At 24.1% G+C, this 27,503-nt stretch overlaps 8 protein-coding genes across 8 annotated transcripts; 4 read left to right on the top strand and 4 right to left on the bottom strand.

The window, feature by feature from the left end:
* Positions 1-377: 377 nt before the first annotated feature.
* On the bottom strand, positions 378-728 carry DICPUDRAFT_58429 (uncharacterized protein; the record flags this gene model as incomplete). The annotated part of the gene is made up of 1 exon (XM_003293261.1): positions 378-728. One exon carries the CDS (start codon positions 726-728, stop codon positions 396-398), a length of 333 nt encoding a protein of 110 aa, XP_003293309.1. The 3' UTR covers positions 378-395.
* A 966-nt stretch (positions 729-1,694) lies between these two features.
* DICPUDRAFT_58428 (uncharacterized protein) lies at positions 1,695-2,517 on the top strand (the record flags this gene model as incomplete). Its single annotated transcript, XM_003293265.1, has 2 exons — positions 1,695-1,896; positions 1,958-2,517. 2 exons carry the CDS (start codon positions 1,695-1,697, stop codon positions 2,410-2,412), a joined length of 657 nt encoding a protein of 218 aa, XP_003293313.1. The 3' UTR covers positions 2,413-2,517.
* Positions 2,518-3,944: 1,427 nt separating this feature from the next.
* DICPUDRAFT_41833 (uncharacterized protein) lies at positions 3,945-5,293 on the top strand (the record flags this gene model as incomplete). Its single annotated transcript, XM_003293264.1, has 5 exons — positions 3,945-4,359; positions 4,427-4,496; positions 4,570-4,958; positions 5,031-5,130; positions 5,209-5,293. 5 exons carry the CDS (start codon positions 3,945-3,947, stop codon positions 5,291-5,293), a joined length of 1,059 nt encoding a protein of 352 aa, XP_003293312.1.
* An 835-nt stretch (positions 5,294-6,128) lies between these two features.
* DICPUDRAFT_83875 (uncharacterized protein) lies at positions 6,129-8,058 on the bottom strand (the record flags this gene model as incomplete). The annotated part of the gene is made up of 7 exons (XM_003293260.1): positions 6,129-6,367; positions 6,428-6,700; positions 6,773-6,909; positions 6,971-7,092; positions 7,464-7,616; positions 7,667-7,882; positions 8,017-8,058. 7 exons carry the CDS (start codon positions 8,056-8,058, stop codon positions 6,129-6,131), a joined length of 1,182 nt encoding a protein of 393 aa, XP_003293308.1.
* Positions 8,059-8,679: 621 nt separating this feature from the next.
* DICPUDRAFT_83874 (uncharacterized protein) lies at positions 8,680-9,452 on the top strand (the record flags this gene model as incomplete). The annotated part of the gene is made up of 2 exons (XM_003293263.1): positions 8,680-9,124; positions 9,373-9,452. 2 exons carry the CDS (start codon positions 8,680-8,682, stop codon positions 9,450-9,452), a joined length of 525 nt encoding a protein of 174 aa, XP_003293311.1.
* Positions 9,453-12,561: 3,109 nt separating this feature from the next.
* Positions 12,562-15,432, bottom strand: DICPUDRAFT_58424 (elongation factor 2). The gene is made up of 2 exons (XM_003293259.1): positions 15,147-15,432; positions 12,562-15,074 (listed from the first exon to the last, which is right to left on the bottom strand). The coding sequence occupies exons 1-2, from the start codon at positions 15,224-15,226 to the stop codon at positions 12,635-12,637; spliced, it is 2,520 nt and encodes an 839-aa protein (XP_003293307.1). The 5' UTR covers positions 15,227-15,432; the 3' UTR covers positions 12,562-12,634.
* A 1,291-nt stretch (positions 15,433-16,723) lies between these two features.
* On the top strand, positions 16,724-18,442 carry DICPUDRAFT_83872 (uncharacterized protein; the record flags this gene model as incomplete). Its single annotated transcript, XM_003293262.1, has 1 exon — positions 16,724-18,442. The coding sequence occupies one exon, from the start codon at positions 16,724-16,726 to the stop codon at positions 18,440-18,442; it is 1,719 nt and encodes a 572-aa protein (XP_003293310.1).
* Positions 18,443-18,575: 133 nt separating this feature from the next.
* On the bottom strand, positions 18,576-25,522 carry DICPUDRAFT_50897 (acetyl-CoA carboxylase; the record flags this gene model as incomplete). The annotated part of the gene is made up of 2 exons (XM_003293258.1): positions 18,576-24,355; positions 24,426-25,522. 2 exons carry the CDS (start codon positions 25,517-25,519, stop codon positions 18,655-18,657), a joined length of 6,795 nt encoding a protein of 2,264 aa, XP_003293306.1. The 3' UTR covers positions 18,576-18,654.
* Between the last annotated feature and the right edge of the window lie 1,981 nt (positions 25,523-27,503).

Here is a 27,503-nt window from a genome sequence, read left to right as displayed (position 1 = left end):
TTTTAAATAATAATAATAATAATAATAATAATAATAATAATAATAATAATAATAATAATAATAATAATAATAATACTAATAATAATAATAATAATATTATTATTAACAACAATATTACTATTAACAGAAATAATACACATCTTTTAAGAAATAGATATAATAGTATACAATAAATAATAATATAAATACGAATTTATATATTTTTAGAAATTTAAATATTTTTTATTTTTTTTTTTATTTAAATTTTATAGTTTTTAGTTAACCTTTATTTTTTTTAATTATTTTTTAATTAATTATTTGCCCAGCACCTATATATAAATTAATATTAGTTATATTAAAAGAAAATTAGATAATTTATAATTTAAAGTGTAAAAACTTACATTGGGGATTGACTTCTATCTCTTTCTTCCATTAATGGAACTGTAGATTTTAATGTTGGGTGAGGTATTGGTTTTATAATATAAATTATTGCTATTGTTATTATGAGAATGTTTCATTTGTGGTGAAGTTACATTGTTTCTTGATTCTCTTTCTTTTAATAGTTCATAATATTTCTTTTGAATTTCGTTTGAAGTTTTATATGGGAGAACATGGAGATGAAGATGTTCGCATCTTTCTTTATTTAAATTTCCATATAAATTAATTGCTAATTTTAATTTTTCATTTTCATCTACACTCCATTCTGTGTCTTTTGTATTTGCATAATTTAAATATTGTTTGCTATTCATTTCTTTTTAATTATTATTGTTTAATAATATTATTTTATTTATTATATTTTATAAAAAAAAAATGAACAAACATAATAAAAAAAATTTATAAATAAGAAAAAAAATAAAAAAAAAAAAAAAATGAAATCCGATAAAGATAATTACTTTTTTTAGAAATTTTTATATTTTTTTTTTTTTTTTTTTTTTAAATTTATAATTTAATTTAATATTAAAAGAAATTTAATTATTGATCTTCATTTTCAAAAATTTTAATAAAAGGGAACCCAAGTCTTTTTTTTAAATCTTTTTTTTTAATAATTTTTTAAATAGAATATATTTATAGAAAAAATAATAAAAAAATATGAAATAAAGACAAATAAAAGATAAAAAATGGTAATAAAAAAAACAAATTTTGTTGATAATAATAATTTTAAATATGAAAAATTAAATGAAAACGCTACTGCAAAAAAGAAGAAAAAGAAATCCTTTAAAGAAAAAATCATAGATTGTAATCGAAGATTATCTTCGCGTTTATTTGTTGTAAAAATTGTTTTTTATATTATTTTGGTCATAATTATTATAACAAATTCCAATAAAAAGTAAATATTTACTTTTATACACATAATTATTATTATAATGATTCAAGAAATTTAATAAAAATTTTTACAATTGTGTGTTATTTTTTTTTTTTAAAAAATTTTTTTTATTTTTTAATTTTTTTTTAATTTTTTTGTTCCAAAAATAAAATTTTTTTCAAATAATCAGTCCATGTAATCATTTTGTATTAACATTTTTTTCATATTAATTTTTATAGGTAATAATTAAGTAGTACCACTACTAAAGATTACAACTTTAACAAATTATATATATAATTTAAAAATGGTATTTTTTAAATATAAATAATATTTTTTTTTTTATTTTATTTTTTCATTCAAAAACAAAAAAACAAATAACATAATCAAATAATTTTAAATAATAATTTTAATAATGTATTTAGCAAGTCAAACTCCAAGATTCTTTTTTAGACACTTATTTTGTGGAAGAAATGGAAAATACTATGGCCGTTATTATCCAGCAGAAAATATGGATATAAATAAAACAAATAATTTTAATGTTAATACTACCAATGCATCATTTACAGAAAATGATCGTAATAAACCATTTTATTTTGATTTATCAAGTAAGTATAGTATAAAAATATTTTTTTATAATATAAAAATTTAAAATAATATTAATTTTTCTTAAAAAAGTGGATAAAAACCTAAGAAAAATTGATAGATTTAATGAATGTTTTAAACATTTTTATGAAAAACATAACCATGGTGACAATGCTCAATATCTTAACAAGATTGAAAATATAATGGAGCAATGGGGAAGAGAGTTTTCAAAAAATAAAGGTTTTAGAACTCCAATAACTGAAACTAAACAAGATGATAAAGGTATTACCATTACTGTTGAATTACCAGGTATCACCAAAGAAAATGTAAAACTTGACTATGCCAATAATATTTTAAATATCGAAGCTTCAAACAAATCAATTTCAAATGAAACCAAAACAGAAGAAATATATGAATTTAAGAAATCTATAATCTTACCAGAAAATTTAGATAATACTTTAATCAAAGCCCAAATGTCAAATGGTTTATTAAAAATAACAATTCCAAAAGAAAGTTATTCAAATTCAAAACCAATTAATGTTGAATAATCAATTTTCTTTTGTAATTAAAAAAAAAAAAAAAAAAAATAGTTTAAAAAAAATAGTTTTTTTTTTTATAAAATAAATAAAATTTTTCTTTTTTTTTAAACTTAGAAATAATATATTATCTTTAAAACTTTTATTTTTATTTACATTTGTTTTTTTATTATAAATTATATAATAAAAATTATTTTTTTTAAATTATTTTATTTGACAATTTCTTTTAATTAAAGTTAATTCTTTTTCTTGAGTTTCTAATTTTTTCATGGTTTATTTCTTCTTCTAAAAGTGTATCTCTTCTAACTCTTCTTTTACCAATGGCAGTTTTAAGATTTTGAATTCTCCACCACATTTTATAGTTATATTTAATATTTAATATTTAATTAGTTTTAATAAAATTGAATTGATTGGAATTGTTTTTAATTTATATATTATGATATATATGTGATGATTTTATACTTTGATATTTTTTTTTTTTGTTTGAATTAAAAATTATTTATAGTTTTTTTTTTAAAATTGTAATTTAAAAAAAAAAATTAAAATAAAATATTTTATAACTATTAATATTTTAAAAAAAAATATAAAATTGTTTTTAAATAAATAATAATAATTTCTAATGATTATTTGAATTATTAACAATAAACTATAAATATACCTTTTATTTTTTAAAAAAACTTTTATTTTTTTTTTTTTAAATCTATAATTTATTGTTTTTTTTTAAAATTTGTAAAGTTTGTATATAATTGGTTAAAATTAAAATTTAAAAAAAAAATAAAATAAAAAAAAGATTTAAAAATAAATCTTTTTTTTTTTTATGGTTATTATTTTATTTATTTTTTATATTTTTAAAATTGTTTAAACAATATTTATAATTTATTGGATAACAAAAATATTTTTTAAATTTTCAAATCCTCACCCCCATTCTAATCTTTTACACCAAAAATAAATTAATAATTTTTTTTATAGCAACAATAACAATAAGACCCACCTTTAATATTAAAAAAACTAAAATAATATTTAAAACTTTTTAAATTATTTTTTTTTAAACCAAATCATATCAAACTAAATTTTTTTTTTTTTTTTTTTTTATACACCAACTTACCCATTGTTTTATAGCTTTAATAAAAATTAAAAATTTGAAAATATTTTTTTTTATTAAAAGAAAACTAAAAATTAAAAACTATAATAATGGTTTTATAAAATGATTTAATTTGCAAAGATAAAAAAAAAAAAGTTATAGGATTTTTCAATTGAAAAATATTGTTATAAAAATCATCAAATAAAAAGCAACTTTGAGTGTGTGTAAGTGTGTGTATTTGTGTGTGTATTTGTGTGAGTGTATTTGTGAGTTATTCAGAGGTTTTTTTTTTTGAACCAATAATGAATGATTAATTAATTTATTATAGATTTATTTTTAAATATATTTTTTTCATAAAAAAATAGTATAAATAATCTTTTTTTAAATTTTATTTTATTCATCAAATTATTTTTATCTTTTATCTTTTTTAAATCTTTTAAATATTTATAAATATAAAAAAAAAATGAAATTATTATATAGTTTAATAATTATTTTTTGTTTTGTTTTTGTAGCCCAATCAGTTAATATTAATATTAATAATGCTTACCGTACAATTGATGGCCCATCAAAAGATTTATTCCATCATTGGACAAAACAAAATGGTAAAATTTATGAAACCTCTGAAGAATTTGAAAAAAGATTTTCAAATTTCAAAACCAATCTTAAAAAAATTGAAAATTTAAATAATCTTCACAAGGGGAAAGCTTCATTTGGTATGAATAAGTACTCTGATCTATCCGAAGAAGAATTTTCAAACTTTTATTTGATGAAAAACTTTAAAGGAAAACCAGAAGAAGAACGTGACTATATCAAAAAACCAGAAAATCCATCATCCAATTTAATTGGTGGTTATTTAAATACTGATGATGGTCTTAAAGGTAAAGTTTTTTTAAATTAAAATTTTGAATTTTTTTTAAAAATAAATATTAATTTTTTTCTATATAGCAATGTACCAAGTTGATTGGAGAAATAAAGGTCTTGTTACTCCAGTTAAGGATCAAGGACAATGTGGAAGGTAATTATTCTTAAAGTAATTTTTAAATTTAAAAATTAAAATTTTAAAATTTTTTTTTTTTTTTCTCTATTAGTTGCTACATTTTTAGTGCTACTGAACAAATTGAATCAGAATATATTAGAGCTGGCCATAAAGCTATCTTACTTTCTGAACAACAATCAGTTGATTGTGATACTATGGATGGTGGTTGTGGTGGCGGTGATCCTGCTAATGTATACAACTATATCATAAGTGCTGGCGGTGTTTCAACTGAAAAGGATTACCCATACACTGCTCAAGATGGTACTTGCTTTAACACTACTAGAGCTGTTTCCATTACCGGTTTCCAATATGTTACCCAAAATAGTGATGAAGATACTTTAATTACAACAATTGCTAACCATGGTCCAGTTTCTATTTGTGTTGACGCTTCAACATGGCAATCATATACTGGTGGTATTATTACTACTGGCTGTGAACAAAGTAATAATTTATAAAAATATAATTCCTAAATATACTTTGTAACTAATTTCCTTTATTTTTATTTATCTATAGACATTGATCATTGTGTCCAAGTCGTTGGTTTAGATATTGATAAAACTGATCCATCAAATCCAATTCCATACTATATTATTCGTAATAGTTGGGGAACCTCGTAAATATTATCTTTTTTAAATGAAACTATATTTAGATAAAAAAATTATTAATATTATTTTTCTTTAAAATTATATAGATGGGGTGATAAAGGTTATATTTATGTTGCCCAAGGTTCCAATCTTTGTGGTATCACCTATGAAAGTACTATTGTTTCTATTTAAACACCAATGTTTTAAAAACATAAAAAATAAAATTGTATTGAATATTTTTAAATATTTATCTATTTATTATTTAAAGTTGATTTTATTTAAATTAATTAACAGATAGTCTTTATGATAATTTATATTTATAAGTTTGAAAAGTATTAGAATCTACTTTAGCTTGGAGAGAAAAACAAGTGGGACATACATTAACCAATAACAATTAATTGTTATTTTTTTATCTTCTTGTTTAACTTTTTTACAATCTAATTATAAATATATAAAATTTTTTTTTTTTTTTTGTTTTAAATTTAAAAAAAAATTATAAAAAAAAAATAAAAAAGATAAAAAAAAAAAAATTATTAATTGGCAGAATTTTTCAAACATTAACAGAAGAAGAGGTATTGTTATTGGTGAAGAAAGACGTATTGGTACTCCATTATTCACTGTTAAAGCTCATTTACCAGTATTAGAATCATTCGGTTTCACCGCTGATTTACGTTCACACACTGCTGGTCAAGCTTTCCCACAATGTGTCTTTGATCATTGGGCTTCAATTGGTGTTGTTGGTAAAGATAAAAAAGCTACCGATGTTGCTCTTGGTGTTAGTTAAAGAAAGATTTTTTAAAAAAACTTTTTTTTTTAGAATCATACTTTCATTATAAAAACATATTATACTTTTTTTTTTATTTATTTTTTTATTTTTTATGAGAATTCAAGCTTTCCCCCAATAAAACTCCTAACTATTTATTACTATTTAAATATAAACCGTAATTTTCAATATTTGAATTTTCTTTTCGTATATGGAAATTTCATTGGATGACAACCAAGAGAGCAAAAAATTGAAATTAAATGGTCAATCTTGGAAGTGGTAATTAATTTCTTCACCTTCACTATCTTCAGAGCTACTGTCCCTGCTACTACTGCTGCTTCTACTGCTGCTTTTACTTCTTCTACTGCTGCTTCTACTATTGCCTCTGCTGCTGCTACTCTCCCCCCTTTCACTAGATACATCATTTCTATCATAAATTTCTCTATGATGATCATAAGTGAAGCAATACAACTTATGGCATGGGAATTTTTTTTCTAATAAACCTATTATTTTTATGTTTTCAGCTCCATTAACATCTCTGTCGACTTAACCATGCTCTTTACAATGGAGGACTGAATAAGAACCTTTATACTTGGTAAGAAATTGCCCGGGTTTGATTGGTTTGATTTTGTCTACACAAATGAAAGGATCATCTAAAATACTGTGAACTATTTCGTGGCTATTCTTTACACATCTATGACACAACTTTGATGAATACTTCTCTTTAGTAGAGATATCGTTGAAACCGCAATTGGCTAAATGGTTTTCGGTAGATTTAGGTGAAATACCCATTATTGCCCATTTAAATGGCTTTTTAAAATCAGCATCGCCCATATCTATAGAAATAAAAAATAATAAAATAAATATTTTGTTCAAAGAATTAAAAAATCATTAGGTTAAAAACTTACAAATATCAACTTGTTCTCTCAAATCAGATACTAAACCATTTCTTTGGAATTTTAATAAAGCTGAATATTTATCTGGTTCTGCTTTCTTTATAAAGTTTGTAAAATTTTTATTTAATCTTGATAATGCAATCTGCTTCCTCTTGTATTTATAAAAATTTATGATCTATTTTAACAAGTCTAGAGGTGTAAAGGGTGTACAAGGGAAAATTTGATTTAATCTTCGGTGATTTTTCAATAACCGGACTTGATTGATTTATAAATAAATAAGGATCATTATTATTATTGTTATTAATATTATTATTATTTTGATTTTGTGTAATCTGTAATAATTGCTTTTTGTTAATTTTTGATTAAAAAATAATTTTTTGGAAAATAAAATCAATCATTGAAAAAAAGATCATAAGAATTGATTAAATAAATTCATAAATTCATAAAATTCTTGACCTTTTAAAGATTTGAATGGAGATTTTTCCACTTGAATTTTGATTTCATTTATAAAGCTTAATTAGATGAATTTTTTTCTTTTTTTGATAATTATCTTTTTAGAAAGTAACTTTAATAATTTTAATTTTTGATACTTTGATAATTGGCAATCTGATACATTATTTAAAATACCTCTAAATAGATTACATATTTGGGTTTGTTTGAATCTTTTTAATGTAACCAAATAATTTGTTAAGGTTGAATTTACTATTGATTCATATCTATTTGCTTTTTCTGTGGCAATAATAAATTCTTTTCTAAACCAAAGAAGCCCCTCTCTATCCATTTCATCAACCAATTTTAAAATTTTTGGAATATAGTTAATTCTAGATTGAACTGACTTTACCAATGATGGCTTAACCTTATTATTTTCTAATAAATGGACCCAGTATGATGCACAATATTGTTTACAACATCTAACTCATCAACGAAATCTTCATTAAAATTCTTCCCCTCCCATTGCTCCTCTTTGTGTTCAAAATACTCATTGAGCGAAATATCTTGAAAGACACCATCAACAATTTCATTAATTCTTTTTACTACTATTGGATCCATAATAGAGCTTGATAATTCCTCATACCTAATTTTATTATATAAATTCCTGCTGTTCTCTAGGGATGGATTTACCTAAAATATTAGTTAAATGAACAAATAAAATTTCTTTTTGTGATTTTACATCAAAAGGAATTAAGCTAATAGATAAATAGGGTGTAAGTTAACATTGGTGAAATTTGTATTATAACATTTCTAAAACCACTTACTCCTTCAAAAAAGCTCTTTGGACGGATATTAATTTTAAACATTGGCCTTGGTAAAATGATGTTGGTATAATATTAGATCTATTTCTACTTTTGCTTTTTTAATTTCGATTATAGTATATTTAAATATAATAATAGTAATAATAATAGTTTGTTTAAAAACATCTTTACATTTGTTATTTTTTTTCTTTTTTTTCCCCATTTTTAAAATATATATAATAAAATACAAATATATAATTATTATATTTGAATTCAAATATAAGTATACTATTGATCTATAATAAAAATAATGAAATGATGATAAAAAAAAAAAAAATTATTTATACTGAATAATGAGAAAAAAATAAATAATGTAAATTTAAAAAAAAAAAAAAAAAAATATAAATTTAAATTAAATAAAATAAAATAATAAAAATCAAAGAAAAAATTAAAAAAAAGTATAATTTTAACTCTTTTTTTATACCTGGAAATAAAAATATATATTATAAAAATTGGTAACACTTGTTTTAATGATTAATTTTTATATAAAAATATAAATTTTAAAAATATTTTTAAATAAAAAAATAAAAAAATTTTTATTTAATTTACTTTTTTTTTTAATTGTATAACAATAAAATAATTATAAAATAATATTATTAAATAATAAAACAATAATAAAATTTTAAAATGTCACATCCAAACAGAGATTTTGTTTCAAAAGTTTTAAAAACATTAGGTTTTTGTGATGAAGATATTCAATATGGATTAGACAATTTGGATAGACTTTATAAATGTGGTAAAGATAAAGAGTTTACATTTGCAGAAACCATGCTTATGAAACTATTGAACAAAGGAATAAAACTTCCCCCAATAGATATCAGAAAAGATGATGATATTTTTTCAAATTTTTTATGTGTTTCATCTAAATTTGAAAAAATTTATCCACTATTAAAAGTAGAAGAAGAAGCTATCAATGTAGAAATAAAAGAAGAAGTAAAAGTAGGAAAAGACGAGAATATGATGGGAAAACATTCAGAGGTAGAAGTAAAGAAAGAAGAAAAGAAAGAAGTAAAGAAAAAAGAAAGTAAAAGTAAAAGTAGAAAAAGATCAAATAGAGACAATTCAAGCTCCAGTAAATTGAACCGTAGATCTAAACATTCAAAAGATTAGTCATAAAAAGAATTTATTAAATAAATATTATTTCAAAATTTAATAATAAATTTTTTATAAATTTATTATTATTATCAATTCAAAATTTTTTTTTTTTATATATTATACTACTATTTAAAATCTTTTTTAAGTTATTAAAAAAAAAAACAATTAAAATAATTTATTGATTTTAAAATAGATTATATTTTTTTATTAAAAAATTTTTTATAGTTTTTGTATTAAAAAAAGAAACAACTATCAATCTTAATTCTGCAGAAACCCAGGATGATGAATTTATGGAACTGAACTGAACCGAACTTTAAAAAGATGTTATAACATTACCGAATAAACCGAACCAAACCAAACACACATCTGCAATGTTATAACATGTTTTTAAAGCTCTTTGGCAAAATGGCAGATAGTTTGGTGTGAAAAAAAAAAATTTTGATTTGTTTTTTATTTTTAATTTTTATTAATTTTTAATTTTTTATTTTTTCACAAAATTTGATTTTTTTTTTTTTTTTAATTAAATTAAAAATTTTAATATTTTTTTAGTATTTTTTATTATAATTATAGTTAAACAAACATGAAATCTACCTTAATAAAGGTTTATTATTGTAAAATTACAAATTTTACTATTTTGATGTATTACCACTAGTTAATGTAAATTAATCAAACTGTTTTAAATAATCATATTGGCGGTACAGCATGATTGCCCCTAGATGTACATCTAACCAAACCAATTTTTCTATTGTAATTGAAAAAGGCAATTAGATTTTAAAATCTATAATTTTATAAATATTATTATATGACAAAAATATACGAACTTTTTTAGAACAAACCAGGCTGCCAATTCAATTATGTTAATTTGGTAAACACTTTAAAGACATAGATCAAATTAATTGACTCACTTGTGTATTTTAAGAGCTATTTATAAGATCTCTACTTAATTCTCTTTCAAATATAGCAAATATAGATACAAACTCATCAGATTTATGTTTTCATGGATTGTAAAAAAGAGGTGGATGTATTAATTATGTTGGTAAACATTTTTATATATACTCTGAATATTTTAATTCCACTTATTATTATTATTATTGTCTCATGTCTAACTAAACATTTAGGTAATATATCAACAACCAAATGGAGAACAAAGATTATCAAAATCAAGGGAATGATGAAAGTGAAGGTGATGATACAGATGAAGATGGAGATGATGGAGGAGGTAGAACTGGCTGTTAGATGGGGTGTTACTAGATGTAGAGGAAGAAGAAGAGGCAGAGAAAAGGTGGATTTACTGTTAGGAGAGGAGCAAATGATATAGGGGGCTCTGCGCCAATAGATAGTTGGCAAATAATAAATAATAAATAAAATAAATGCAATTTACCTAATATTTTTTTATTTTTATTGTTTATTTTATCAATGACTATTGCACTTATAGTGAAAGCTTGCATAAAAAAATTGTTGGCTTAAGTTTCGAGGATTTATTTTCTTTGTGGGGAAAACTCAAAAATTTATATTTATCTATGGATGCAGAATTTTTGGTTGCTGCTGCAACATTTCATAAAATTAGGCAATACTGCGAAAATATTTTATTTCTAATTTATCCAAAATGCAGGGTGAGTTAAGCCAAAGTATTTAAAAATATCGTTCTCTAGTAGAAAGAGCTTGGTGTCAATTAAATGGAAAATACTTGAAAAGTAAACACTAATGTGGACCGAGGACCTATCGGTTGTAGATGTGTGCGAAAAATATAAACAAACTATGTTTTAATTGCATCAATTTATAACATTTTCAATGAAACTCGTGGTGAACCATCATCATTACCTTCAGCTTATGGTATTATAAGCTATAGGAAACCAAATCTCAACTACCATAGAGAAAAATTCGATCGTTGCGATCATCTTATTGATTTATACCTAGAAAATAATATTTCTAAATAAAATAGTTTTTTTTACCAAATTTTTAAAATAAAACAGTTTTAATTATTTCTATAATGTTAGTTTCATATCATATCAGTATTGTTATTATTTTTAAAACAAATTTTTGAAAAGATACTAAATTTGTATAAAGTTATTGATTATTTAAGTGAAAAAAAAATTTATTTACCAGCCCAAGATCCAAGTTAAACAATTTCAAATACAACCCTATCCAGATTTCAAATACAATTTAAAAAAAAATTTTAGATTATCAAACAATTCTCCCAAATAATAAACCAATCATCCAATCAATCAATCAATCAATCATCCATCATTAATAATAGTTTCAATTTCAGCATTACAAACTCTGTAGAAATAATTTTTCATATCAAACATTTATTTCTATTGAAAAAATAAAAAAGGAAAACAAAATTAAATATATTGTAATGAAATTAATAGAATTGAATGAGAGGGAGCCAAAGTTTAAAATCATTGTATCAATCATCTGATGAAAAAACCAAAACCTCATTAAATAAAATTTAGGTCTATGCAATACAAAATGCAACCTGTAATGACTCTCCTGATAGTGAAGAATATTCGAGTAGTGATTGCTTTAACAAAAAATAAACATTTTTATTATAATTTGTGCAAATATATATAAATAGTAATAAAAATAAAAAATATAAAAACACAGAAAATTTTAGAATAAATTTTTAAAATTTTGAATTGGATAACTCTCATATTTTATCACAATTTATCATTTTTATCAAAAAAAAAATAAGTTAAATTATATTTAATTTTTTTGATTCACAGTTTACCATATTTTAACATTTTTATGCTATTTTATGAAAAAATATGTAAAATAATTATATTTACTTTTTTGATTTCATATTTTATCATAATTTTACATTTTTATGCACAAATAATAATAAATTTCTTAAAAATTCATTATACATTCCAAATATTATTATCCTATTTCAAAATAAAGAAAAATTAAAAATTAAAAAAACACAAATTTATTATTAATTTAAATATTTTTAATAATTTTATTTTTATTATTAAAAATAAAAAAAGAAATAATGTGACCTTTTCAATAACCAATATACTTAAAATCATTAACTACACCATTTATGACACAATACCTCACTTTTTTTATTTCCACAATTCGTCAATTTTTTATTAATTCCAAAATAGAATTTAGCTAAGCAATTTTAGGGCAATATTGTTGAACATTTTGTATATTTATTTTGGTCATATAAATAGAAAAACAGGATTTATATTACCATATTTATTAAATTATATCCCATATATGTAATATTTATATAAAAAACAATAATACTGGCCATTAATTGCCAATATGATCTTTATAATAAAAAATTAAATAAATAAAAAAGATTTCTTTTTTTATAATAAAAATTTTCTGTTTTTTTCTATAAATTAAAATTTTTTTTTATAAAATCAAAAGCATAATTAAAAATTTAAAAAACCAAAAACACACAAATTTATATTTTTTATAATTTAAAGTTTTATTGAAAATATATGTATTAATCTATTTGATTGAAAGAACTGACACCTTAAAGTTTTTCGTGGAATTTATCTAAATCTGGGATGGCTTCAGCTAAACCCTTTCTCTTACGAACACCGAGAGCAACATCGGTAGCTTTTTTATCTTTACCAACAACACCAATTGAAGCCCAATGATCAAAGACACATTGTGGGAAAGCTTGACCAGCAGTGTGTGAACGTAAATCAGCGGTGAAACCGAATGATTCTAATACTGGTAAATGAGCTTTAACAGTGAATAATGGAGTACCAATACGTCTTTCTTCACCAATAACAATACCTCTTCTTCTATTGAGAACTGAATAGATACCACCGATAGCAGATTCTGGGGCAGTAATTTCAGCTAAGTAAACTGGTTCTAAGAGGGTTGGGGAAGCAGTTAATTCTGAAGCATATAATACACGTCTAGCAGTTGGGATGATTTGACCACCACCTCTGTGAATGGCATCAGTGTGGAGGGTGACATCATAAAGATTGAAACGAATACCTCTCATGTTTTCATCACAAACAACACCTTCTTTGGTGGCCCATTGGAAGGCACCAACGAATGAATCTTTAATTTCGTTAAGGTATTGAACACCTTTAGTGACATTGACTAAGAGATTGGCACCTGAGGCTTCTGGACCGAATGACCAAATGTTCATGGCATCATTCTTATCCCATTCGTGGTTTTCAGCTAAATAGTTAGCACGTGATTTGGCATCATCTTTGGATGAGATATCTGAACCTTTTTCGATGGCATCTTGTAATTCCATTGAGAGTGGTGAAGCTTTCATGAAGAGACGGTTGTGTTTGTTTGGTGATTTTGATAAACACATGATTGAAGATTCTTCTGAGACGGATTCTCTGAATGAAACGACTGGATCGGTGGTTTTAATTTCAATACCAGCGTGATCTTCAGCTAAATCTTTAAGACAAATTTCAAGATGGAGTTCACCAGCACCAGCAACGATGTGTTCACCTGATTCTTCTGAATAACATAAGACACATGGATCTGATTTGGCTAAACGTTTGAGACCTTCGACGAGTTTTGGTAAATCGGATGGATTCTTTGGTTCGACGGCAACACGAACGACTGGTGAGACGGAGAATTTCATGACACGAATGTTGTGGGCAACTTCGGAGGTGGTAATGGTACCAGTCTTGACAAGGAATTGATCAACACCGACTAAACCAACAATGTTACCACATGGACAATCTTCAATTTGTTCAGTTTTTCTACCCATCATAAGAACAGTACGTTGGATGGATTTAAGGAATAAATCGTCTTTTTTACCTGGGACGTAGTTGACACCCATGATTCTGACTTTTTGACCGGTACGGATGATACCTGAGAAGACACGACCGAAAGCATAGAAACGACCTTTATCTGAGGTTGGAACCATCTTTGATACGTACATCATAAGTGGACCATTTGGATCACAGTTTGAAATAGCGGTAGCACATTCATCATCCATTGGACCTTCATAGAGATTTTCAACTCTGTATCTTTGGGCAACGAGTGGTGATGGTAAATGGACGACAATCATATTAAGAATAGCATCGGCGGCTGGAAGGAATTTTCTCATGATGGCTTTAACTAATTGTTTACCTTTGAGTTCCATATCTTCTGGGGTTAAAACGATTGAAAGAGTTTTGACCATCTTTTCGATTTTAGCATTATCTTCATCAATGACGGCTCTGGTTAATTGGTAGATTGGTTCAAGAACGAATTGACAGAAAGCTCTTGGTAATTGTTTGCCTGAGGCTGAGGTTTCGGATGAAGTCCATTTTTTGGCTTCAGCATCGAAATAGTTGTCACCCCAAAGACGAGTCATTAATTTTTCTTGTGGTACACCAAATTTGGCAGCATAGAGTTTAGCGAAACGACCTAAAGTGAAACCCCAACCGTGAAGACCTGAACCGAAAGCGACGGTACCTTTTTCTGGTTGAACAGTGACATCACCGATTTTTTTATCATCAGTGTTACCAACGATGGCATTGACTGATTCAATAGCTCTACGGAAAGAGATATAGGCTTCTTCAGTGTTTAATTGAAGTTCGAGTAAGAAACGATCGACTTTGTTGACGAAAAGAACTGGTTTAATACGTTCAGCAACAGCTTGACGTAATACAGTTTCGGTTTGGACACAACAACCTTCGACACAATCGACGACGACTAAAGCACCATCAGTAACACGAAGAGCAGCAGTTACTTCAGATGAAAAATCAACGTGACCTGGTGAATCGATAAGATTAATTAAAAATTCTCTTGATGTGCAACCAGCTGGTAATTCGTCGTCTTTAGCGATTTCGAAATGGAGTGATACAGATGAAGATTTGATGGTAATACCACGCTCTTGTTCATCAGCACGACATGACATGTATCTCATATCACCAGAAACTTTATCAGCAATAATACCAGCTCTTTGGATTAATGAATCAGAAAGAGTAGTTTTACCGTGATCGACGCTATTTTAAAAAAATATATATATAAGTATATTTTTTTATAATTTTTTTTTTTTTTTTTTAGTGAATACTTACTGAGCAATAACAGACATATTTCTGATATTTTCACGACGATCCATAATAGAACGGATTTGATCAATAGTAAAGTTAACCATTTTTTATTACTGAAAGTTTTTTTGGTTGTTCAAAAAAAGAAAAAAATTAGTTATTAAAACTCTATATTTTTAGTGTTATATACAACAAAGAGTATTATTAAAAAAATAATTAAGTGAAATTGAAATAATTGAATTTAAAAAAAATAAAATTAAATTTTTATTTAATTTAAATTATATAATATATTATATTATTATTATTATTAGTGGGAACACACAATTAAACAAATAATTATTGAATAGAAAAAATAAAATTAAAAAAATTTTAATTTATATTTTTTTTTTTTTTTTTTTTTTTCAATAGAGAAAAAAATACGAATCTGTTTATGTTACATTTATTATTATTATTTTTTTTATTATTTATTATTATTTATTAATTTTATCATAATTATTATTTTTGAGAATAAAAGAATTCTCTTCTTTTTAGCAATAAATTATTTTTTATTCTTTTTTTTTTTTTACCAAAATTTTTTTTATTTTTTTATTTTTTATTATTTTTATTACAACTAGAATTATTAATATAATTATTTTATTATTACTATTATTATATTATATTTTACAATTATTATTCTATTTTTAATATATTTTTATATAAATAACGATTTAAAAAAACAAATAATTTTTTTTTTTTTTACAATTATATAATTTTTACCTTTATGATACTGAGTATACAGATAAAAAAAAAAAAAAAAATAAACTAAATTTTTTTTTTTAAAGAAAGAGAGAATCGAAAAAAAAAAGTTGAAAAAAAAAAAAGTTGAAAAAAAATTAAAAAAAATAAATAAAAAAGTAGGCAGGTCGGTCACGTACTTCAAAAAAACGAAAATAAAAAATTTCGTAATTTTCCAAATAGTTTATTATTTTTTTATTTAAATAAAAAGTTTGGTTTATCCTATTTTTTTTATTTTCAATTTTTAATTTTGATAAATATCATTTTAAAAAAAAATAAAATTTAATTATATATATATTTATTTTAAAATGTTAATTTCAATTAGATTATAAATTTTTTATAATTCTATATTAAATAAAAGATTGATTAAAAATTTTTATCTATTTTTTTTTTTGAATATTTAAAAAAGTTGAATAAAAATTTGGTATTTTTAATTTAATAATTTGAAACAAAGAATTTTTTACAACATTGTTTTATTTAACTTTATTTTTATAGTTTTGTTTTATTTCCTTTTTTTATAGTTTTGTTTTTTTATTTGGGGGTAAATTTGATTTTTAATTTTTTTTTTTTTTTAAATTATATAAATAATGGTAAATTTTAAAAAATATAAATAAATAAATATTATTTAAAAAATTATTTAAATAAATATATAAAATTATAAGGAGAAAAAAAAAAAAAAACAAGAAAAGTTATAATTATTTTTTTATTTTTTTTATTTTTTTTATTTTTTATTTTTTTTATTTTTTATTTTTTTAATATATTTTTTTTTTATTTTTTTATTTTTTTTTTTTAGTTTTAATAATTTTTTTTTATTTAAATAAATAATAAAAATGAATAATGATATTATAGTGGATAATAATGATAGTATAAAGGATAATAGTTTAGTAGATGGTAAAAGATTATGTGGTTCATCGAAAAAGATATGTTCAAAGAGACCAATGGAAGGGTATAGATTTTGTATAAAACATATTTTAGAAGATCCGACAGCACCTTTTAGACAATGTGAATTTATATCACTAAAATCTCAAAAGCAATGTACAAATCCAGTATCAGCTAAAGAGGATGACCCAAGATTTTGTGTATCACATAAACATATTATAGAAACCACAAAGAAACGTATAAAAGAAATGACAGAAAATGAAGAGGCATTTAATACCGATGAATCACCAAAAACAAAAATATTAAAGATTTTAGATCGTCATGGTTTATCAAAGGGTAAATTTCATCAAGAATATAAAAAAACATTAAAAGAAAGAGAAATTCAACATCAATTAAATCAAAATAAAATTGAATCTGAAAGATTAGAAAAAGAAAAACAAAAACAAATAATACAAGAAAATCAAGAAGAAAAAATAGAACAATTAAAATTAAAATTAAAACAATTACAAAAAGAAAATAATGAAAAACAATTAATATTAAATAATCAAAATAATAATATTAATAATACTGAACAAAATAATAGTAATAATCAAAATAATAATTTATTAAATTCATCATTTGAACAAAATATTAATAATCAAAATAATAATAATAATAATAATCAAAATAATGAAGATTTAATAAATTCAGATGAAGAAAATAATTTTGAATTATTTAGAGCAGTTGAAGATGGTGGATTATCACAATTATGTGATGAATTTGATTCAGATTTTTATTTTGCATCATCATCCCTAGTTACAGATGAGGAAATTATACAAAGAAAAAAGATTTATATTTCAAAATTAATATTACTATATAAAAAACAATATAATAGATTTAAAGAAAGATTAAGAATTTTAAGAAGACATTATATAACTAGTACAACAAAATCATCTTTACCAAGTAATAATTTAGAAGAGTTAATTAAAAAACAACAAACTATTCAAAATCAATTAAATTTTTTACAACAACAACACCAACAATTAAATAATCAAGAACAATCATTACAATCAATACAATCATTACAACCATTACAAAAAGTTGAAGGAAAAATAAAATTATGTAGTTTCGAATCTTGTAAAATGAATTCAGTACTATTATCAGATTATTGTTTTAGCCATATACTTTTCGATAAAAATCAAAAACTTTTTAGTGAATGTACATATCAAATGCCAAATGGAAAGAAATGTCGTTATCCAATTCTTAAAATTCAATTACCAACACTATGTAGAGAACATTTAGATATTTACGAAACAAATAATGATATTATAAAATCACTTCCAAAAAAACAAAAACAATTTATAAAACAAAGAATTGAAATCGAAAAACATTATACCCCAACTTTTATAAGTTGGAATCAACAAACAAATCAATTACATCAATCACAACAACAAATACAACAACAAATAAATCAATCATTACAACAAATTAATCAACAACAACCATTACAACAAATAAATCTACAACAACAACAACCACAACAACCACAACAACAATCAATAGTTAATCAACAACAACAAACTACATCAATCGAAAATTTACCTCAATTACAACAACCTGAAATTCAACAACAAATTCAACAACAGTTAAATCAAATGTTACAACAAGGAAATTTAAATAATTCTCTATAATGTATATATTTATTTTGTAATATAGATAAAATGTATTTTTTTTTTTTTTTAAAATAATTTATAAATAAAAATATGTACTTAATTTTTTTTTATACTAAAAATTAGAATTATGAAAAGTTTTTTTTTTTTTTTTATATATATAAATTTTTATATATATTTTTTATAATTTTATTATAAATTAAATATATTTTATTTATTAATAATAAATTTATTTAGTTATTATTATTTAAATTATTTGATAATAAATTAATTAAATGATTCTTTTGTTGATTTGAAATTAAAGGAATTATATTTTTAAAATTATCAATTAAAATTTCTGAATTTGATTGAATAATTTCTAAAAATTGATTTTCAATATGGTTTTTAGAAAGATTATTGGTTTTATCTGATAATAATGAGAGGGATGATTCGATAATTGATGATATAACCTTATCATCATTTTTATAATCAAAAGATGGTGGAGAAATAAATTGATTTAATTTTTGATTTTCAGATAAATTATGTTGATCTTTTTGTTGAATATAAATTTCTTTTAACCAATTTTCTAATAAATTTAATCTTTGTTGACGATTTAATTTTGGATTTGATTTGGAGATAGAGTTTAATTGTTGTTCTTCTAATAATCTTCTCTTTAAACGATTGTAAAAGAATTTACGAGCAAATTTCCAAGGTACAACTTGATGAATAACACCTTTAGCTTTCATTCTACCTGGAGTATCATGGAAATCAGCAAATTTGATTGCAATTTGTTGATAGAGACCTAAAAGTTCCTTTTCTCTTTGTTGGATTTGTAATTTAATTGATTTTTGTTGTTGGTCTAAACCATTTAAGCTGACACCAATTGGAATTTGTTTGTCCCATTCGATAAGTTTAGAATCGAGACGATGCATAGTTTTAATAAGTTCTGGATCTCTATATTTGATTTCTACGATACCATTAGGTTCTAAAACACCACCTCTACCTTCTTCGGCTGAATACATTTCCATCATATCTAAATTAATGGTACTGTCCAAGACTACCCATGCTCCACCACGAAGTTCTCCACATGGTGGGATATAAACCATTACAGGTTGACGATAGTTTCTAAGATTGTCAACAATCATTGAACCGAATTTTAAGATTTCATCAAACATATCTCTCATACCACCGCTAAAACCTCTCCAATTTGCAATGATCATTAATGGAAGTTGTTCACCATTGTTGAAATCTGCGATAGCTTGGGCAGTTTTGAAAGAACTGTCTGGATACCAAACTTGACCAGCTTGAGTTGTAACTTGTTCAGTTGATAATGGGTTTGCTGGGTCAGCAGGAATAATCTTTTCGACAGATTTGGTTTCGACTGCGATAATACCAACAGGGATACCACCTAATCTAGCACGACCAGTGATGACAGTATTGGCCCAACCACCAAGAGTCTCCATAAAGCTATCTTTGTCAAACATACCAGAGATCCATTGTGTAGAGTCCAACTCAGAGTAGAAGCCAGAGATTAAATGACGGGTATCACATTTACCATTGATTGCTTTTGATGGATCAAAGTCGATATCTCTTTCAGGTGGGTCTATAGATGAGATAATTGGAACCAATTCACCGACATTCTTTGGAACAAATGATAACCATTGAAGAATATTTGTAATACCACGAAGTTCATCATTTACTACGATATGAGAGACACCATTTGGATACATAATTTGTGAGCCACCCAATTGTTGATTTGATTCGTAAACTTCTTTACCTAAAACTTTATTAAGAGCAGAGGCACCAGTTAAAATAATAGGAGCATCATTTTGAATGGTTCTTTGACCTAATCTTACAAGATAGGCACCAATACCAACAGAACGACCTGATACCAAAGTAATAGTAAAGATTTCATTGTAGGCTTGTGATGTTTCACCAGCAATTAAACCAGACCAACTTAAATTTTCGACACCAATACCATTCTTTTGACCAATAATATCGGTAATAATCCATTTTTCAGAGTCATTTGGATCTTGATAGGCTTTAACAGAGTTTGAATATTGTTGATAATCAGAGTCACAAAGATATAAATGTTTAATACCTTTGGTTGGATCATTTTCATTATTCCAAGCAACTTTGAAACGATTTTTAATTTCATCAGCTAAACCAATACGAGCACCAGAGTTTGAGGATAAATAAATTCTTGGGATTTTCTCTTTTCTTGCCAATTCGGATGCCAATTTGAATAATAAATCTTCTTGTGGACCAAATGAACCAATTTGATGGGTGATATCATTTGCAATAACGATGGCTTGTCTACCTAAAGGATATTCTGGTGTGTAAAAAGTCATTCTCCAAGCTACCATACCAATATCATTATAACCAACTGGTCTGTATGTCTCTTCGAGTTTTGGTTTTGATTCATCACTATCTGGAATTTGATCAATTGGAACTGATGGTGGATAGTCTGTAAATGCTCCTGGTGAAAGTATTAATTCAACACACTCTAAAACACCACGGCTTGATGGATAAACTTTAACTGGGTTTTCTTTATTAATTTCCATATATTCCATCCAAATATTTTGTAAAGCTTCTCTAAAGAGATCTGGATAATCGTAAACATAAGTTGTATCAAGACGTTGAGCTTTGAAACGATTTCTTTGAACAGCATCCATAATTGGATATGGTGTATCGATTGGTAAACCTTCCCAAATACCTCTTGCACTACCTGGTACAACAGCGAAAACAGTTTGACCAATTGAATTTTGTTGTTCATAGTAACATTGAACTTGAAAAGCATAACCTGTTGGATTTTGAATAAAGAAACGAACTGGAATTAAATTATTTTCCTTTCTAATACGGCCTCTAACTTCAACACCACCAACTCTAAGTTTCCATAATTTTTTACCTAAACGATCACCAATCTCTTGAACAACATAACCAATCATTTTTTCATCAAACATAACCTCTGGCATAATATTTAAAAAGATTCTATGATTTTGAGCTTTTTCATATTTTTTATTTGAAACTGCCATTTCTAATGCTTCTATGGATTCGGAAAGTAAAGTTTCGATTTGAGATAATAAAATATCGACTTTAATTTCATTTGAATGGCCATAGAGATCACTATAACGAATGACTGAACGTACAAAGAAACAACGATCGGCATCTGGGTCAGTTTCTCTTTTACCTTTTTCTTGAGCATAATAGAGATGAATTCTTTGACTTTGAGTTGGTACGTGAGTGATATCGAAATTACTTAATTTTCTAACTTCTAAATGATAAGCCATGGCTGGCTCTATATGTCTAAAGATTGGATCTTCGTTATAAAGATGTCTTTCTCTGAATGTAAAGTATTTTAATGGTTTGCCTTCACTTGAACAAATAAATGTAATTCTACGAATACGAGCATTTGATAAATCTTTAATATAATTTTTTAAAATCATTGTGAATGAATTGATTGCTTGATTTTCTTGTGAGATTGAATCTGGATAACATGATAAAATTACGCTAAGGATATCAGTTGATTCTTCTTGTTGTTGTTGACCAAGGTTTAATTGTTTAGATTTATTTTCTTCATTATATCTCTTTAAAATAAATGGTAATTTTTCTTCAAATTTCTTTTCATCTTCAAAATAAACCATCATACCATAACGACGTTTTGAAACATCCTCCATAGCAGTTAAACTATCTGTAGAGTCAGTTCTTAACATTGATAAACCATTAAAAATTGCTGATGGTCTTGGAGATGGGAAACCACCACCACTTGAACGGACTAATGGTGAGCCATAGGTTGGACTGGAGGATGAAGATGGAAGGCTAATATAAAAGTGCCATTCTATGAATGAGAATAATTCGTTTTCATTTGAAAGTGTAACTTTGGTATCTTCAACATAATAGGAACGATAACTATGACGAACATAAACCTCCATTGCTAAACGACGAATATCATCTGGTTGATTATTGAAAAATGGAATTAAAATATCGCTAATTTCGTTGGTTTGTTTTGATAAAATTGAAATTTTCTTATCACGATCTTCGTTTGGATCTTCGTTAAGTGAGTCTGTGGTACTATTTAAAATTGAAACTAAAGATTCTTTCAAATCATTTGATCTTTGTTTATTTGATGGTAATTGAGCACGAACCATAATATGTTTAGATTTTAATGAGATTTCCATTGATTGACCACCCAATACCGATAATTTCTTTAATTGATCGATAAATTCACCAACCAAGCCTTCTGATAGAATTTTATCTAAAATTATTAAAATTAATTTATATTTTTTAGATTGTGGATGTAATGATTGGGCAATATCAACTACTTTTGAAACATTATCTTTGTATGATGATCTAACTGATTTCAAAACAGTTTGAATGTTTTTATTTTGTAAACTGATCTCAACTTGAATAAACTCTTCTAAAAATGATTTGATGATATTTATTGATGCATATTTGACACCGTCAAAATATTTATCTGTTAAATCTTTAATTGGTTTAACATTGTTTGAAGTGGCAATGGATGATTGTTCATTTTCTAACAACAATTTATTTAAAAACAATGAGATTGATAATTGTAAATGTTTTGAATTAAAAGTTTCAACTGGTTGGTCTAATTCTTGATTAATTAAAGCGACAAGTGGTTGAGGAATTCTTGATTGAATATTTGAAAGTGCTTCTTTAAATTCATAAATTGGTAATTCTGGATTGATTAATTGTTTAAATGTATCATCGACTAATTGAACCAAATTATTGGATTCATAACCGCAAAATACATTTTTAAAGTTTGATAAAGTGGATGCTAAAACTTGATGTGGTTTTTCACCAATCAAAGTTGGTGGTGACATTTTGGTTAATGAACCTTGATAAATTGTTGATTTTTGAATTGATGTTGTATCTTGAAGATCAAGATTTGCAATGATTGCACCTGGAGGCATAACTGAACCCTCAGATAAAACAAATCTAATTGTACCTTTTTCTGGTACTAAAAGTGGCATGTACATTTTCATAACTTCAATTTCTGCAAATGGAGTACCTTTTGTAACCAATGAACCGTCATCGACTAAATAACGTACCAATTTGCCTGGTGATGAGGTACGAAGAATAGATGGATCATACTCTTCACTAAAAACACAAGTCTTTGAATCGATAATTAAAGATAAACCAGTGACATCTTCACGACCATAGCAAACATGGGTTACACCATCCAATAAAATCAATAAACCACTGTCAGATAATGAAATGATAGTGGAATCGATAATAACGGAACGATCATTCTTCAAATGAACAGAGAAACTATTTGGGCCAGTTCTTGAAACATCAAATTGATATTTAATATTGTTATAAATTAATTCGACTGGTACAATATTTTGTAATAATTCTAGACTTGGTAATTGGCCAAAAGTAACTTGATTAGTAAATTCCTGAACTCTAGTTTGGAAAATAGTTGAAGCCTTATAAAGTGCACCACATAAAACAACTACATCAGTATTTGGCTTCTTTGTTTGAATTTTTTCACTAATTAAAACATCTAACCAACCAGTATGAATTTCATTATTTTTAAAAGCCTCGGTTTCTAAGAGATGAATAATATATTCTACTGGAGTTCTAATATCACCTCTAATTGAAATTTCTTTTAAACCCAAAATAATTGTCTTTCTTGCCTCTTCTCTTGTTGTACCACTTGCAAAAATATGCCCAAATTGACTGTCTGCATATTCATGAATGCCACCTTTTGCACCGACACTAAAATAACCCCAAATGTTTGGTGTACTTCTAAATGTTAATTCGTGAATTTGTCCTGATGTTGGTTTAAATCCTTCATCTGGATTTTCACCTGTAATTCTAACTGCAATACAATGTCCTTTTGGTTTTAATCTATTTTCAAAATTTTCTAAATCAATTTTATTATCACCAAACAAATCATTTTGTTTATATAATTTTCTAATATCTGGAATTCTATTTATAAAAAAAAAAAAATTAAACATTAATATAAAATTTATAAAATTATAATTATAATTATATTTACCTATGTAATGGAATACCCATTGCAATTTGTAATTGTGTTGCTGGTAAATTTACACCTGTAATTTCTTCAGTTACTGGATGTTCAACTTGTAAACGTGGATTTAATTCTAAAAAGAAATATTGATTATCAGCAAATAAATATTCGACTGTACCAGCACCAACATAACCAACTTCTTTAACTAAACGTACAGCAGCTTTTTCCATTTCTTCCCAAACTTGAGGAGTTGGTGCAATAGCAGGACCTTCTTCAATAATTTTTTGATGTCTTCTTTGTACGGAACAATCACGACCATTTAAAGAAATAGCCTCACCATGACGATCGGCAACAATTTGAACTTCCAAGTGTCTAGCATTTGGTACTAATTTCATAAAGAAAATTGGAGAACCCGGTACCTCACTTTGAACTTGTCTAAATGAGCTTGGTAAATCCTCCATCGATAAAACTTTACGAATACCTTTACCACCACCACCTTCAGAGGCTTTAATCATTGCAGGGAAACCAACACGTTCTGCAACTGCTTTGCATTCTTCGACCGATGTGACACAGGCTTTTCTATAAATATCTTGTGGAATTTCACCAGACTTTGAATAATCTACTGTTAATCCACTGCCACTCCATGGTACACATGCTACACGTGCAGATTGGGCAACGATTGTACTTGCAATTTTATCACCTAAATCTTGCATAGCGTTTGCTGGTGGACCAATAAATACAATACCAGTTTTAGTTTTACTTAGGAGGTCAGGTAACCTTGGATTTTCTGAAGCATGACCCCAACCGGCCCAAACTGCTTGTACTTGTGCTCTTTCGGCAAAATCTACGATAATATCTACGTTGGCATAATTATTGTTATTACTGCCACCTGGTACCTGTAGTATCTGATCAGCCATTCTAATATATTCCGCATTGGCTTTCATATCCTCTGGTGTTGCCATAACCACAAATTTTATTATCCTTTCATTACCAAAATTTGAATATGCCCATTTTCTGACTGATCTAATTGCTTTAACTGCTGCTATACCGTTATTTGCAATTAAAATTTTATTAATAATTTTATCACCACCTAATAATTTAATATATTCTTCTAATTCCATTACTAATAAATTTATTAACTATAATATTTTAAGCTTTAAAAAAATAAATAAAAAAAATTAATACACCGAAATTCGGAGGGTTTTTTTTTTTTTTTACTTACTTTAAAATATTGTAATAATTATATTTTATTATTATTTTTATTATTTTTTTTATTATAGGAAAATATGTTTTATAAAAAATAAATTAAAACAAATTGTCTATTCTTTTGATATTATTAAACTTTTTATTATTATTATTAAAAATAATAAAATTACTACTATTACAATTTATAATTATTTATATTACTATTACAAAAACAATCTTAAACTATATTGTATGTGAATCTATTATATTGAATTATAAATCTATAATTTTTTTTAAAAAAAAAAAAAAAAAAAATATTAATATTGAATAATGAAATTTATAATTGTAGATAAAATAAAAAATAAGCAATAATTAAATTAATTTTTTTAAACATATTTTTAAAAATCCTAAATAATCATTTTTTTTTTCTTAAATTTTAATTTTCTTTAAATCTTTTCTTGTTTATTTAGAGTCCAATTAAAATCAAAGCTTTTTAACAAATCGTTTTATGAAAGTATAATGTAATTAATTCTATGGTTACTGTACTTTATTGGTATAATGCGGTAGTATTATTGACTTTAATTTTTTTTTTTTTTTTGGTTTGTTCCTTTAATTTAATTTAATATGATTAATTAAATTAAATTTTATAAAAAAAAAAAAACAAAACAATATTTTTTAAAAAAAACAATATTTATAAAATTAAAAAAAAAAAAATGGAAAATGAAAAAAAAAAAAATTAATCGTTTTGGATGTGTTTAAGTGTGGTTTTCATAAATTTTTATAAAAAAAAAAAAAAATCTATTTCTTTCTTTAAAGATATAGATAATTACTAAATCTAAATATAATTGATTAAATATTACTAATCTCTTTTTTAAAATTTAATAACACAATTAGAGTAAAGAAACACAATGATAACTTATAAAATAGATATTGTCTTTATAAATAATAGAGATGGGAAATAATAATTACTTTTTTTTTTTATTATTATTGGGTGTTTAAATAATTTTTTTTAAAAAGATATAAAAAAAATTTTAAAATGTATAAATAAATTATAAATATGATTGAAATTTATAATGATTATTTCTATAAAAATAGTATTATTAAAATGTGTATTTATGAAATTGGGATGGCGTTTAAAAAAAAAATTTTAAAAAAAAATTAAAAAAAATTTTAAAAAAATTTTTAAAAAAAAAAAAAAAAAAAAAAAAAAAAAAAAAAAAAAATTTTAATTAATTTGTATTTTCATACCAATATAACATATGTTGGCGACGATTGACATATCATCAAATGAACAAATATAAAAGTGTTAAAACAATATTTTAAATACTTTAGTTATTATTATAAAAACACAATATGCAAATTGTTTTTATTAAATTTTTTTTTTTTTTGTATATATCATTCCTTTTTTGGATAGTTATCGGTAATTATTAAAAAAATATAAATGGACAATAAAATAAACCACTTACTTTAGTTTTGTAAAAAAAAACCTTTTATTTTTTTTATTATTTATTATTATATAAATATGTATAAAAAAGGTTAAACTTTATTATTTATCGTTAAATATTAAAAAGATAATTATCATTAAATAATTTATTAATGAATAAAAACAAAAAAAAAATAAAAAAATAAAAACAAAAAAAAAAAATCAAAATTTTAAAAAAAAAATAAAAAAAAATCAAATAATAGTATTAAACTATCTAAATAAAATAAAATATATAAATAAATAAATAATTAAAAATAAAAAAAAAAAATAAAATAAAATAATTATCAAAGGGATAATTAAAAATAAAAAAAAAATTTGGGAAAAATGCTAAAACCGGCACCCGACACAGGGGCTTTATCATATTACATCATTCATTTTTTTTTTTGCTATGGTGTTTTTAAAATTATAAATAAAAAAATAAAAATTTTAAAAAAAAA

Source organism: Dictyostelium purpureum (genome assembly GCF_000190715.1).
Source record: "Dictyostelium purpureum unplaced genomic scaffold DICPUscaffold_413, whole genome shotgun sequence".
Lineage (NCBI taxonomy): Eukaryota > Evosea > Eumycetozoa > Dictyosteliales > Dictyosteliaceae > Dictyostelium > Dictyostelium purpureum.
Note: the sequence above shows the minus strand (reverse complement) of the source record. Positions and strands in the feature narration are given on the sequence as shown.